This window comes from Centruroides sculpturatus, unplaced genomic scaffold (genome assembly GCF_000671375.1).
Source record: "Centruroides sculpturatus isolate CEXI.00-Female unplaced genomic scaffold, Cexi_2.0 scaffold110, whole genome shotgun sequence".
NCBI lineage: Eukaryota > Metazoa > Arthropoda > Arachnida > Scorpiones > Buthidae > Centruroides > Centruroides sculpturatus.
In genome coordinates, this window is record NW_019384339.1 from 318953 (window position 1) to 333838 (window position 14886).

The window sequence follows — 14886 nt, forward strand, 5'->3', positions numbered from 1 at the left end:
ATATTTTAAAAGAAAATAATTTTATTTATATTTTTAAATACTTAAATGATAAAGAGTAATATTTAAAACAAAAATAAATCTAATTAAATATATTTTATATGAAACAGACAGAAGACGAAAAAGAAGGAATATATTTTATAATTTTCGATTTTGATTTATTAAAACGAGCGAACTTACGACTAAAGATGTCGCTGTTCCGAAATGACGACTTATATCGGTGTAGCGAGTGTGATTTCTTTTTCTGTAAACAAACAGAAATGCAGTCTTTGAATGATCATCTAAATGCTGCCGTAAGTAATCCATGAATTCAGAAGAAATTGTTTGTATGTCGTTGGACAACGCGTCCAACTTTAACACTAAAATTAGTTTGGAAAAGAACGAGAGCGAAAATGTGGAGAGACCAGCTGATGGAAGATACCAAGATCAAGAATACAACGATGATATCTCGGTTGATATCATGGCAGGCTCTTACGGCGAGATATCATTGGATAGAGATGCTGGAGATAGTGAAGAAGTTAAGAAGAGATCCAAAAGTGAAAGGAAAAGCGACGACGAAGGTAATCCCACAGTTGAAACAAGAGATAAAAGGCCCACAAGTCTAGTTCTAGAAAAGGGAATAGAAAAGACATTTTCTGTAGGTGAAGGCGAAGAACCATGGAAGAGGTTACAGAATAAATGTCAGCAGACTTCGGACAGTCAGACTACGAGTCTGGAAGGTTCTCCTTCGCTCAGTTCAGAATTCTCTTGCACAGGAGGTGGAAGCGATACCAGCGGGCTTTCGGAACTTCAGGGAATGGTTACTGTAGATGGAGATATGGTCTCTTTTGTGGCCGAAGATCTCCAAGAGAAGATTAAGATGAGCAGTCCCGTCTCCAGGTCTTGGGCTGGTGGGTGATTGTTTTCTTTCTTTTTATACTTTTGATTGTTTTTATCATTTACAAAAAAGATATAGAATTTCAGAATGATTTATATATATAATTATTGTATAAATTCTTAAGAAACAAAAAGGGTATGTTATATGAATCATTGATTGATAAACTTCAAAAATGTTTCCACGTTTTATCATTGCAGTGATATCTTATGTAACTCCTATTTAGTAAAATTGATTTCAGCAAATAAGAAGAATTTTAATCTTTATATTATATTACGTAAGATGATGACAAGCAATTTCTTAAATTTACATTACGTACATTGCATTTATTTTATAAATATTGTTGATGAATAACAATTTTAATATTTATAATTTAAAGTAAAAAGGTTAAAAGGAATGATTTTATTGTTTTCTAGTTCTTTTTATTTATTGTAAATTATACTGCTTATGTCATTTTTTAAAATCTGAAAGAAAAAAAAAGCTTGAATTATTTCTTGATATAGCATTTTTAAAGCTAAATTAATATGTATTATAAAAATGAATATTTTAACAACTGTTAAGTACTACAATTGTTATAAATCATTTTCAGTATATAGGAGAAGTAAAATGACTAAGTTTTATGAAATATAAAATTCTTGGTAATGGTAACAGTGGATTAGTTGGTAAGCATTAACCCTTTGGTTGGCATGCCTTTTTAGAGATTCATGAGAGGATGCATTGCAGCTACTACACCATATATGTAATATTACTTCAAATCCTCCAATATTTAATTTTGTTTTTGAAAATGTGAATAAAATAAAAGACAGAATTAATTTTAGAACTTTTTATTGAACAGATGTGGTTATAAATTATCTAGATAATTAAAAATAGGTCACTCCACCTTCATCTGTTGCTCACCTTCTCACATTACACATATAGTGATTATGTGAATGTGTTTGTTGCAGATGCTTTTATCAAATTCTTGATAGATCAATTTTATATTACTATTCTTGTCTTCTACAAAAAAGTCATCAGTCTAATCAGCTAATAGTTTGGAGTCACTGTTTTGATTATCTTCTATAATTTCACACTCTTCTAATTCAGTGTCATAATCAGTGTTTTTACTTTCCGACTTTGTTATATATAATAGAGGGTAAATATGACGATCAGTCAAAAATGACCCCAAAGATTTTTACATTTTTGGACTCTAGATCTCAATGTCGGGAAATGCAAACAAATTTGGGTTTTTTTCTGAATGTTTGGATGTGAGTATATGTGAGGGGCACTATTTTGTTTATTCTCTTTGAAACTTAATAACTCCTGTGCTTTTTTTCAAAAATTTCTGAAATTTTGCATTAGGAGTGTATTAGGTAATTGGTAATATTAAATCTTGATGGTGAAAGGAGGGATGGATGGGGAGATAAAGGGGAGGGGTTGTATATCATATCTCAAATAGGGTCAGACTTAATGATGATTTTCCTCATTATTATCATTTACAATTTTTTATAAAACTTATTCCTACTCTCAAAATTAAGCTTTTTGCCATTTTATAATAATTAAAAATAGGAAAAGTTTTTTAATAAAATGTCATAACAGATGGCACTACACACACAATTTTAAATGTTGCTAGGAAAGTTAAACAACTCATTGCTGGATTTTTCCTATCAATTCCCTCACAATTTGTTCTAAAGCACCATCCAACTCCTCCTGGGTCAAAGCTGCATAAAAGCTAAAAACATGAAAATCTAGGCATCCCAGTTTACAACCATTTCATGATAAAATGAACCACAGATACAACCATCATATATTTTTACTCCTATCATGATCTGCCTTAGCTATCCCTACCGATATGACACTGTCCATTCCAAGTGTTGCCACCTATCTGGTTTTTGTGTCATGTCCAGGTGTCTGGGTTCTAAGAAAATTTGGAAAATTGTCAATAATTACTTTTTAATGATATAGCTGATTTTATAACTGATGAACAGAAATTCTTATAATTTAATTAGCAAGTCATTTATAATAACATTTCAGAGTAAGAATCAAGATAACAAGCCTTGAGGACAGCCTTTATTTAGAAGCAGATTTTTTTTTTTAACAAAGCCCAATTTAAGCTCAGCTGTTCTGTCTTTTAAGAAATCCTTAAGTAAGTAGAAAATATTTTATGATACTTTGGCATCTCTAATAAGTTTTAAAATAGAGAGTTACCACACATTGTCAGATGTGCTCTGATATCTAGAAATATTAACAGAGACATAAATTTTTTTTTTTGCTGTAAAGTATCACATGATTTAACAAGGGCATCCTCTGTGGAATGCTGGGGCAGGAAACCATAGTGGTCATTGTTTGAAAACTTTCATGAGGTGAAACTTTCTTTAAATAAAAAAATAAATGCACAAGAAATGGCAACTCATGATACTACTATTTGCTTGAATGCATTATGTACGTAATCTGGGGTACTCCTGTATTTTCGAACTAATATAACTCTAACAATTTATCAAAACCTGTAATCTTGTTAAATAAAGATATTTATGCAATGGATATGCAAAAAGTAAGCTACTCTTTCAAATACATAATTAAAATACATAATATTGAAATTGAACCAAAATACTTAATTTTGGTTCATTTTCCTTGAGGTCTAGTGTGCTAGCAGATAGTGTAGCAAAATTGATTTTTTAGCTGTAGTTTTTTTTAACTTTCGTTTCTTTGTACCTGGACCTGCTAATTAAAGAAACCCATACAATAATTAGTTTGGATTAGAGTGCTGTATAAATAAATAAAATTCAATATTGCAATAAACTGAATTTTGTTTGTTTATATAATGACAGAAATAACTGAAAGGTAATTGCAATTACTTATGAGATCTAATTACTTGATAAAGCTTTAATTTGTTTATTTGAAATTTTTATTTAAATATTCACTCAAATTTTTTACTTAAAATTATTTTACTTTTTACACACAAGAATTATCTGTTATTGTTGATGTTAAAGATATTATTTTAAATTAAAAATGAAAGTCTGATTGTTAAAAGGTGTTTCAGGAACTTAAAGTGAAATTTATCAATATTGTGAAATATTGATAAATTTATTTATTTTTGTAATTATATAAATACTTTAAAGATAAACTTTTTTATTTTTTTTAATTCTGAAATTAAGTACTATGTAAAAATAAACTAATTTTTAAATTATTTGTTTAAATTCAAATGGTGTATTAATAATAATGATTAAAATAATAGAAAAAAATTACTAAATAATAGACTTAAATAATAATAATTTACCTGCTTTTTCTGAACTGAAAGAAATATATTTTAATCACATAATTAGGTAATAGTGAATTAACAATAAATTTTATGTTATTCTTATTTTTTTTACTATACTTCATTTTCTTACTAGTAAAAAATTATTATTGATTTAAAAAAATATGTTATGAATATAAAGTATTGATAATATTTAGAACAAACTAATATTGAGATTTAGCATTTTTTAATTATTTTAGTCTAATTAATAATGATAATACAGGGTGCAGTCAAAAAGTTGCAGGACTGGTGATGTGGCACTACAGTCAGCCATGTACTGAACTTGCATGAACTGGGATGTGTAATAGACTATTGTTGTTTAGCTTCCTGCCAAATTTCATGCCATTATTACATATAGTTTTTCTTTTTATTTAGATTAGATCCATGTTCTTGTCAATTTTCAATTCTTTATAAAATGAATTCTTTTAAAGAACTGCAACAGAAAAAAGTGNCAATTACATTCTGAATCGCTAGCCATGATATAAGGGCTACAATTAAAAATAAAATATGTAAGTTCGCCGATTTTGGGGCAATACGTTAATTGCGCATCAGGAAAACCTAGGGTCAAACCGTATGTGGGTGGTGGCAGTAGGAGACAGAGATGACGAGTGTCTTACACGAAAACCGTTTATTTTGACATGAAGTTAACTTACATAATATGAATAACAAAATTTAGGAACGTTGGACGTCGGGTGCTGGAGGGTGTCCCGGGGCTTCCTTGATGAAGAATTCGACGGAGAAGGATGATGTCCTGTGTTCGGATTCACACTCCCTTCCTCCGAGTAGGCGGAGAAGCTTGGACGGACGTGGCTGGTAGATGTACGGATGACCTGAAGTTTTCTAGGCACGAGTCTCGGGGAGANTTTACTTTATTTATAACTTTAATATTATGTTTTTTAACTTTTCAGATACACCTTCCTTTCCTGGATCTCGTTCATCTACACCTAGTCTCTATCGACAGGCACTCCAGCCACACGTCCCAACCGTAGATGCCGGTGCAATTGTGGATCTGGAAGTGCATGCATGTAAAGTTGCTTCCTGTTTAGATACCATGTTGGAAAATTTAAGTGGAACTTTACAGAGTGTAATTTATTGATATCTATCTATAGATTTTGTGTTATACCTTGGTATAATTTTATATATATAAAATTATCTATTTCAGATTTCTTCATTAACAGTAGATTGTATGGAGACTTATCAAACAGCTGTATTTAAAACATGTAATGGAGTAGATACTAATATCAAGGTAAAGAGATTTAGTTGATATAAATAAATAACTTATTTAAAACATTATTTAATTTTAAAATTGAAATGTTAATCTTGTATTTATTCTTCAGTCTATGTATCAACTAATGGCCAAATGTGAAGAAATCAGTGCATCAATGAGACCACTTTATAAAATCTCAGAGGAAATGTATCCTTTTTTGATAAATTAAAACTATTATATATTTATATACATATGTATTTTTTTATATTAAAATTTTATATATATATTTAAGTGTAAAAAAGACTAAGATGCTAACTGGAAGTTAAAATTGTGTGTGATGCCATTTGTTATGAAATTTTATTAAAAATAACTTTTATATTATATAAATACTAGCAGATAAGCCCAGCATTGCTCAGGCAAAAGTAATGATAGTGAAGATTAAGATTATTATGTTATAGTCAACCTTACCCGTTTTCACAGAATGCAAGAATTGGGTGCCCGTTTCCAGACTAATTAAAGAATTTTTAAATGGGTCTAAAAATATGTTTGATTTCTTGCAAAAACAAAAAAAAAACTGCATTTGCATCTTGCACGTTGCTTTCTCTTAACACTTCCATTGTTAAGTAACACTTCCATTGTTGATGGAAGTGTTAAGCCTTAATCCCGTCCCTCTCCCCCATGGGGTGGAATTTCGAAAAATCCCTTCTTAGTGTCCATTCTCATGACATACCCTAACCGTATACCAAATTTCAACTTTCAACTCCTAACCGTTCAACATCCTGTAACATTCTGGAATGTTGTGGAATGCTCTTGAATACTCTTGAATGTTCTGGACTGTTCTAGAAATTTCTAGAGGGCGAAACTTCCAGCCCTTATATCTTCAACAACATGCCCTTCAGGTAAAAACGGGAACCTTCTTCATGGATGGGGATAGAGGGCTACCACACCATAACTCCCTTGATTGTACTTGATTGATCCCTTGATCGTTTTTGAGTTTTAGTGGCACGTACATTGTACACTTATCTTTATAATATATATTGATTGATTGATTATAGAAAAGCAAAAAAGGTTAAATTTTGAGGGTAGAGATTAGTTTTTAAAAAATATTGTAAATACCAATAATGAGTAAAATTTTCATTAAGTCTGACCTCACTAGAGATAGGATACATGATCTTTATATCTCCCCACATTAAGTTCCATACTCAAAACCTAATAGCATCACTGCCTCATATATAAAAGTTACCATGCCAAATTTCATTATCTAATCTCTGATATTAAATTTTGGTGATTAAAGGTTGAGAGGGAGATAGAGGGGTGTCATATGTTATATCTCAAGAAAGCTTGGACTTAATGAAGATTTTACTCATTATTAACATTTATAATTTTTTAAAAATTATAATACAGTATGGTACTCATGCCAAGTAATAGATATAGGAATATTACTATTATTGCTCCTGCCCCTTTCTCCGTTACCAAGTTTGTGCAGACTCCTCTGTAATGACTGAGATAAGTTCTCCATCTTTGAGATTAATAACAACAAGTATAAATTAAAATTAAAGATTTATCATAAGATTTCAGAAGGAATCTGTGCAGTTTAAATGATTAAAATATATTAAAAAATTAAGAAAAGTGTGTTAAATTTTATATAGAAAATTGTTTTAAGATACAAAAGTTGATATATGCAATCAAAACATTTTGAAAAAGAAATTTATAAGATTAAAATAGATTAACATTATGTATGTATTTCAATATGGGTTCAATTCACTGCATATTCCTTTCTACTGCTGTTTAGATGTTACAATTTCTGCATATCTCCTGAAAAATTAAAAAAGTTTCAGATCTTTTGTTTCTGTGTTGCTTTATAAAATAATATTCTTTTTAATCTTAATTGATCAACGCCCTTTATATCTTTATAAATTGTTTTTTACGTATTAATTTACTTTATTTATAACTTTAATATTACGTTTTTTAACTTTTCAGATACACCTTCCTTTCCTGGATCTCGTTCATCTACACCTAGTCTCTATCGACAGGCACTCCAGCCACACGTCCCAACCGTAGATGCCGGTGCAATTGTGGATCTGGAAGTGCATGCATGTAAAGTTGCTTCCTGTTTAGATACCATGTTGGAAAATTTAAGTGGAACTTTACAGAGTGTAATTTATTGATATCTATCTATAGATTTTGTGTTATACCTTGGTATAATTTTATATATATAAAATTATCTATTTCAGATTTCTTCATTAACAGTAGATTGTATGGAGACTTATCAAACAGCTGTATTTAAAACATGTAATGGAGTAGATACTAATATCAAGGTAAAGAGATTTAGTTGATATAAATAAATAACTTATTTAAAACATTATTTAATTTTAAAATTGAAATGTTAATCTTGTATTTATTCTTCAGTCTATGTATCAACTAATGGCCAAATGTGAAGAAATCAGTGCATCAATGAGACCACTTTATAAAATCTCAGAGGAAATGTATCCTTTTTTGATAAATTAAAACTATTATATATTTATATACATATGTATTTTTTTATATTAAAATTTTATATATATATTTAAGTCTAAAAAAGACTAAGATGCTAACTGGAAGTTAAAATTGTGTGTGATGCCATTTGTTATGAAATTTTATTAAAAATAACTTTTATATTATATAAATACTAGCAGATAAGCCCAGCATTGCTCAGGCAAAAGTAATGATAGTGAAGATTAAGATTATTATGTTATAGTCAACCTTACCCGTTTTCACAGAATGCAAGAATTGGGTGCCCGTTTCCAGACTAATTAAAGAATTTTTAAATGGGTCTAAAAATATGTTTGATTTCTTGCAAAAACAAAAAAAAAACTGCATTTGCATCTTGCACGTTGCTTTCTCTTAACACTTCCATTGTTAAGTAACACTTTCATTGTTGATGGAAGTGTTAAGCCTTAATCCCATCCCTCTCCCCCATGGGGTGGAATTTCGAAAAATCCCTTCTTAGTGTCCATTCTCATGACATACCCTAACCGTATACCAAATTTCAACTTTCAACTCCTAACCGTTCAACATCCTGTAACATTCTGGAATGTTGTGGAATGCTCTTGAATACTCTTGAATGTTCTGGACTGTTCTAGAAATTTCTAGAGGGCGAAACTTCCAGCCCTTATATCTTCAACAACATGCCCTTCAGGTAAAAACGGGAACCTTCTTCATGGATGGGGATAGAGGGCTACCACACCATAACTCCCTTGATTGTACTGGGACTCGTTTTTGAGTTTTAGTGGCACGTACATTGTACACTTATCTTTATAATATATATCGATTGATTGATTATAGAAAAGCAAAAAAGGTTAAATTTTGAGGGTAGAGATTAGTTTTTAAAAAATATTGTAAATACCAATAATGAGTAAAATTTTCATTAAGTCTGACCTCACTAGAGATAGGATACATGATCTTTATATCTCCCCACATTAAGTTCCATACTCAAAACCTAATAGCATCACTGCCTCATATATAAAAGTTACCATGCCAAATTTCATTATCTAATCTCTGATATTAAATTTTGGTGATTAAAGGTTGAGAGGGAGATAGAGGGGTGTCATATGTTATATCTCAAGAAAGCTTGGACTTAATGAAGATTTTACTCATTATTAACATTTATAATTTTTTAAAAATTATAATACAGTATGGTACTCATGCCAAGTAATAGATATAGGAATATTACTATTATTGCTCCTGCCCCTTTCTCCGTTACCAAGTTTGTGCAGACTCCTCTGTAATGACTGAGATAAGTTCTCCATCTTTGAGAAGTCAGGATATGGTTCCATTGGAAAATCCCATAATCGGGAACAACACAACATTGGGGCTACAGCAAGAATGCTGGCTACCCACTTGACCAAACACCAGGAGGATGTGACAAAAGGAAGGTGCAATACAGAACTCACAAGAAGGGTGTGTGACATGAATTATAACCCATTATGGGCCCAGTCTACTATACTCAGGGCCTACAGTGACTAAAAGCTCCTCTTTATATAGGAGTCTTTAGTCATAACAACCTCGGAAACATTCAACACACCTACTCTGGAACTGATGAACATATGGATTGCGCTATACAAACAGTTAAACAGCAATTTACATCGTTTGTCACACCATTGACGTGACCAGCACTGTGCATGCACCGCATTACATCACATTCATAACATCGTTCGTATTTGAAAATCGTAGCGGATTTATATTGAATGTGGCTCAAAAATCATTTTATTTAAATTTGTATGTGTTCTTTTCTGTTTCGAATGTTCATGTTTGATATAAAAATCTATTTTTCATCTGAAGACAACAGAAATATATTTGTTGAAAGTGCTAAAAAAGAAAAATAGTTAATAACACTGCACACAGTGAGCTCTACTTCCTATTTTTTTAAAATTCATCACTACTTTCAAAATGAAGCTTTTTGCCATTTTATAATAATTAATAATATAAAAAGTTATTTTTAGATAAAATCTCATATCAAACAAGAAAATTATGCAACTCTTTGCAGCTCTAGCAGCTAGAGTTTTCTGGGTTCAGGAGCTCTTAAAACATTGAGATTTGCAAAAAATCTAGAAGGTCAGATTTGACACAATTACAATACTTTCCCATGTTATATTCATTATAGCTGGGAAAGTAAAAAATAGGGCTGGGAAATTTATGCAAAACATTAAATTATTTTGTTCCTAACAAAACCTAAATTGGTTAACTCGTATCATAGGTGTTTACAACATTTACGCACTAGTTATATATGCTTAATGCATGAACAAACACATTTGATTATCTTCACTGATTGTCATATTAGTCTCTTAAGTTCAATTGATACAAACAAGAAAAATTTAATAAACAATAATGACTTGTGAGGATCACATGACTTTCAGTCATGGTCCAATATTAAAGTGTTATTGAAATTTTGGTCCAAAAGATGATAAATCAGAATGACAGTTGGCAAGGAATTGTACACGCTTGTGTATGTTTGGGATGAAAGCAAACTTATTCAACTTGAAAGCTGTTTATTCAAGAAAAAGATGTTTACACTTTACAAGCAGAATATGGGTCAATTAGGTGATTACATCTGATTGCCTGTCAGTTCTCCACAGTTAGTCACAACTCAGAGATGGTAGATATTGGGAGGCATTGTGTACTTGTTCGTTTTGGTTACTAATGGAGAAAGTCCATCAGAGTGAGAGGGAGATACACACTAGCCTCCTGGTAGGAAAAGTTCAGCAAGCAAGTTAAACAAAGGACTGAGTGAAGGTGTATGGCAACACACTCAGAAGGGAACACTACAATGCTTTGATAGAACTGTTGGAAAGAGAGAAGGAAAGCTCCTCATGTCTTTGGGATATGGGTTTTTAGATTGGGTTATTTGATCTCAAATTCTGATTGGTCTTGAACTGTCCTCTCTACAGAATGATTGGTCTCTTATATGTTTCTAGAGGTAATTTGAGACTGTTTTTGGATCACGAAGTTTGACATTGGCAATTAATTTGATTCTGATTGGCAATGGTTGTTGATCTTCAGACCCTTTTTGTCTTAAATCAATGTGTGGTCACTAAAGATGTTCATAAATGTGTGTTCATGTATAAACATAATGCTTTTGTATGTAAATCAGGACTACTATATATTTCTTTTTATCACCTGAAGAAAATAAATTTGCTACCACTGTATTTTTAAAAATTGGCTTAGAAACATAAATATTTATTTTTCTGGTTCAGTTTTTAAAATTCCCACTAAAATGTGCTACCTGAAGAAAACATTGCTTTGCAGGTGCCTAGATTTAGCCTTTGTAGAGCAATAATATTATATAATACTATAAGCTTAATTTGATTCCTTAAATATTTTCCTGGAAAGGTAAAGATTCTTATGTTTATAATCAAAAAAAGACATTGTCAGACTAAATAATATTTTAAATTAAATNTTAAAACATTTTAATGATTTGTATCAAATATTTTGTAAACTTTAATTTGATACTTAATTTAAACTGATAGAATTTCAGTTTACCGTTATAAATTATTGGATTGGATTGATCTCACATATAAATTGATAGCTTTTTTTTTATATTGTAAACAATACGCGAGTCCCTATGGCGGAAATAGTTTACGTTACTACCAATTTATTCGAATAAATTACTGGAAAAATTCTAATGGGCTAACTGCTTGAAAATGCAGCGACACGATGTGACTTTCTGCTCGATTTCGTATTCATTAGGAACACTTATTTAGTAAAATTGTTGCACCGTGTGAAGTGACAACTATCCTTTTAACTATTCTAAATTATAAATCTTAAGAATCAAGTTATTAATATATAATTTTATCAGTTCAAATCAAGAAAAATCATAAAAGCCTAACTAGTTATTCGTTGTAACTCGAACTACAATACTTCAATTTTTTTTTGCTGTGAAATACAACAAATAAAAGAAACAAAATGCAAAAGACAAATAATTATAGATAAAACATGATATAAAAAATAGATTTTTATTTTAAAAACATTATCCCTTGGTCACATTATAAGGATGTCATTCGCGCCGTTACTCCCATGTTTAAAAACAAAAGTAGGATTAAATATAATTTATATTTATGCTTCGCCATAAAGGCGTTTAAATAATATTAAACTCAAAAATTAAAGATAGTAAACGGAGTGTTTTTAGAAGGTTGATTTGTCTACCCCAAAAAGAAACACGAGAAGACATTGTAATTCCCATAACTATAAGCAATCAATATTTCGAATGTGTTTGTTCCAGAATTCCACAGTCTATCTTCCTTTACTCGATGTTTTAAATTGTTAAATGGGTTTTTTGTTCCGCTTCTCGATCCTTTGGCTAAGATCAGTTACTAATTAGGATAAGTAACTTACTAATAGTATCGTTTATCATTTGGTAATAAACATTCATTTTCAAATAATTGAAGGACTTTGTGTCTGACGACAGTTCCACCGAATTATCTTTATAGAGCACTGAAACTTTACAGTTGACTATTAGAAGAGTATTCATCATTTCGATAATTATTTTCCCTCAAAAACATCCACATTCAACGAACTGTCTGTACACGAACTGATAGCCTTTTTTGGTATTTTTTTTATACTACAGTTAAAACAATTGCCTGTGTCATAAGCAATGATAGTTTTCAGCCAAATACTATCTCAAAACTGACTTCATTGAATATTGATCAGAGGCCGAGATGGGCCGTTCTGGAAAGTGCTTAGATCTAAGTGCGTTCCACCCTCAGTTTTGTTTCGTCCCAACTTCACCTGGAATCCAACTTTGAAAGCCTTTCGTCAACTATCGCTGATGTTGGTGGCGACTGTCACATTCCTCTTGGAATGAGGAATGTGACAGTCGCCACCAACATCAGCGATTTCTCTCCAAAATTTTTTCTCTCCAGGATGACAGGTTTTTGAAAAAGGATCTTGTCTTGATTTTTATTTCCTGAGAGCGTACTTAATCACTTGGCTCAGATCACACTGTTAATTGGTAGCTGAACGGCAATGTGCACTTATAAAATAAGCTTACTTCTTAGCCAGGTTGCCAATTATCAACCAGTTTTTCCAAAATATCCCCAAATTAAGGGATTTTATCGGAAAATTCGACACAATAAGATAACATTTTTTCAACACTTATAGCATCTTACAGAAATTTTTCGAAGTTGTCTATTAAATTTTCACTTTTTTTTTTTCATAATTTGATAATTATGAATAAATTTTGTTGTTGTATTTTAAATTATGAAAGAAAACAATTTTTCGGATGAAAAGTTTTCTATTACAGTATTCTATAAAACAGCAAACAAATAAACACAATAAATGCGCAGAATTGAGGAATACGCACTAATAAAGGCAAAGTCAATTTGACCACATTCCTTACTGTTCAATTTCTTTACTTCATTTTAGATGCTATTATAGAACTAGGACATCGCGCAACTTTATCGTATCGCGATAGAATTGAAGCGGAGCAGGAAAGAAAGAAGCGATCCTTGCACTTGTTAAGCATAGAAGAGATGAGCCTTGTACTGTACCTGACAGACGCGGACAGGTGAACTTTGCATTTGCCACCACGGAGAGGCGATCCAAGAACAAAGATGACAATTGTTTTCTTCTTGTCTTTTGTTCGTTTTTCGCGTCTATTTTCTGTTAGGAGCAAGCAATGCTGTTATCTTTTACCCCTAGGCCTAAATTCCGTTCGGCGCGCTCAGTCGCATCAGAGAGCAGGGGCGTTGCCACTTTAATATCTCTGTATATCGAAAACGATATCATGGACTTCTTTTTTTACATTTAAATGGATCTTCATTACATTTTTAGGTTCCTCATCGCAATTAAGGGAAAATGGTAAAATTTTATCAAAAGTTCATTAAATTTTGAGAACGAACTCTAATCTATAAGCCGATAGACGATGTGCTAATGACGATGGTGGAACATTGCACGACAAAGTCGCTCGTGCTCGAAAATGAAGTCATTTCAATTAATGGAAAGTGACAAAATTTAATCAAAATCTAACAGATTTTGAGAACGAACACAATTCTGTAAGCCATATAAAAGAGGACCCTCCTCAATAATAGCATCCCGATAGAACAATAGATTTTCAGCAGGCTTAATCAAAATTTTATCCATTTAAACAAGCTAATAATAGATGGGATGCAATAAAAAATTCCAAAATATATTGTTTAATTATAAAAAATTACGTTACCATTAAGTCAAAAATTATATAGGGTCATTTACGAAATATAGGATAGCGCCCCTTATAATGTAGCTTTGCCTCAGAGTTTGTGTGTTAAGGGGAATCGAATCTCCATTTTAAAACCTATCCAATGTGTATATCGCAGCAATTGTTTCTTTTACCCGAATTAGTAAAATCAAATATTTTTAAGGTCTTATATTTTAAAATATTTTGGCTGGCGATATCAAAGTGAAAACCTACGATTTAGACTGGTTCATGCTTCTCAGGAGGATAGCTGGGATAGTAAAGGTATGGTTTGCTGCTCTGGAAACTGAGGTTTGAGTCCAAATCAGCTTGGAAATTTTCATGGGTAGCTTGATCCAGATATTCTGGGGTTTGCCTCTCACCGTTTCACTGTCCCATTGTGAGCTTGGACAAACCCATGATTAAAAGGCCCTCTTATTGTCTGTATGGAAGTCACGATAAAAAAAACAACTAAAGAGGAATTTGTAATATATTTTCTACAGACTAACTGGAAAAATCATGAAAGAAAGTAATTAACAATTAAATTCAAATAAAAATTAAAAATTTTAAATGGAAAATATAAATGGACAGTATTAGTATTTACCATATTCCCTATGAAAATATTTGTATTTTCAAAGAATACATCATAGTCTCAATGCATATCATTCAATTAATGATTTGTAAAACTTTTAATATTTATTAAATTTCTTCATAGCAAGATGAGTTTTCATTAATTTCAATTAACAATTTAATTAATATTTGGTTAATGTGAATCTACAGTATAAATACAGTTGACACAAATAAATACATTTAAGAATTTTTATATATACTTTTATTAAAACTCGCAACAC

General features: G+C 31.0%; 2 protein-coding genes across 2 annotated transcripts; both read left to right on the forward strand.

Annotated features, from left to right (window-relative positions):
* The first annotated feature begins 114 nt into the window (after positions 1-114).
* LOC111632915 (BLOC-1-related complex subunit 6-like) lies at positions 115-5578 on the forward strand. The gene is made up of 4 exons (XM_023377444.1): positions 115-887; positions 5051-5226; positions 5305-5388; positions 5480-5578. The coding sequence occupies exons 1-4, from the start codon at positions 302-304 to the stop codon at positions 5576-5578; spliced, it is 945 nt and encodes a 314-aa protein (XP_023233212.1). The 5' UTR covers positions 115-301.
* A 1687-nt stretch (positions 5579-7265) lies between these two features.
* On the forward strand, positions 7266-8048 carry LOC111632926 (BLOC-1-related complex subunit 6-like; the record flags this gene model as incomplete). Its single annotated transcript, XM_023377449.1, has 3 exons — positions 7266-7505; positions 7584-7667; positions 7759-8048. Coding segments are annotated over 3 exons (423 nt in total), but the record flags the coding sequence as incomplete, so codon positions are not given.
* Positions 8049-14886: the final 6838 nt, after the last annotated feature.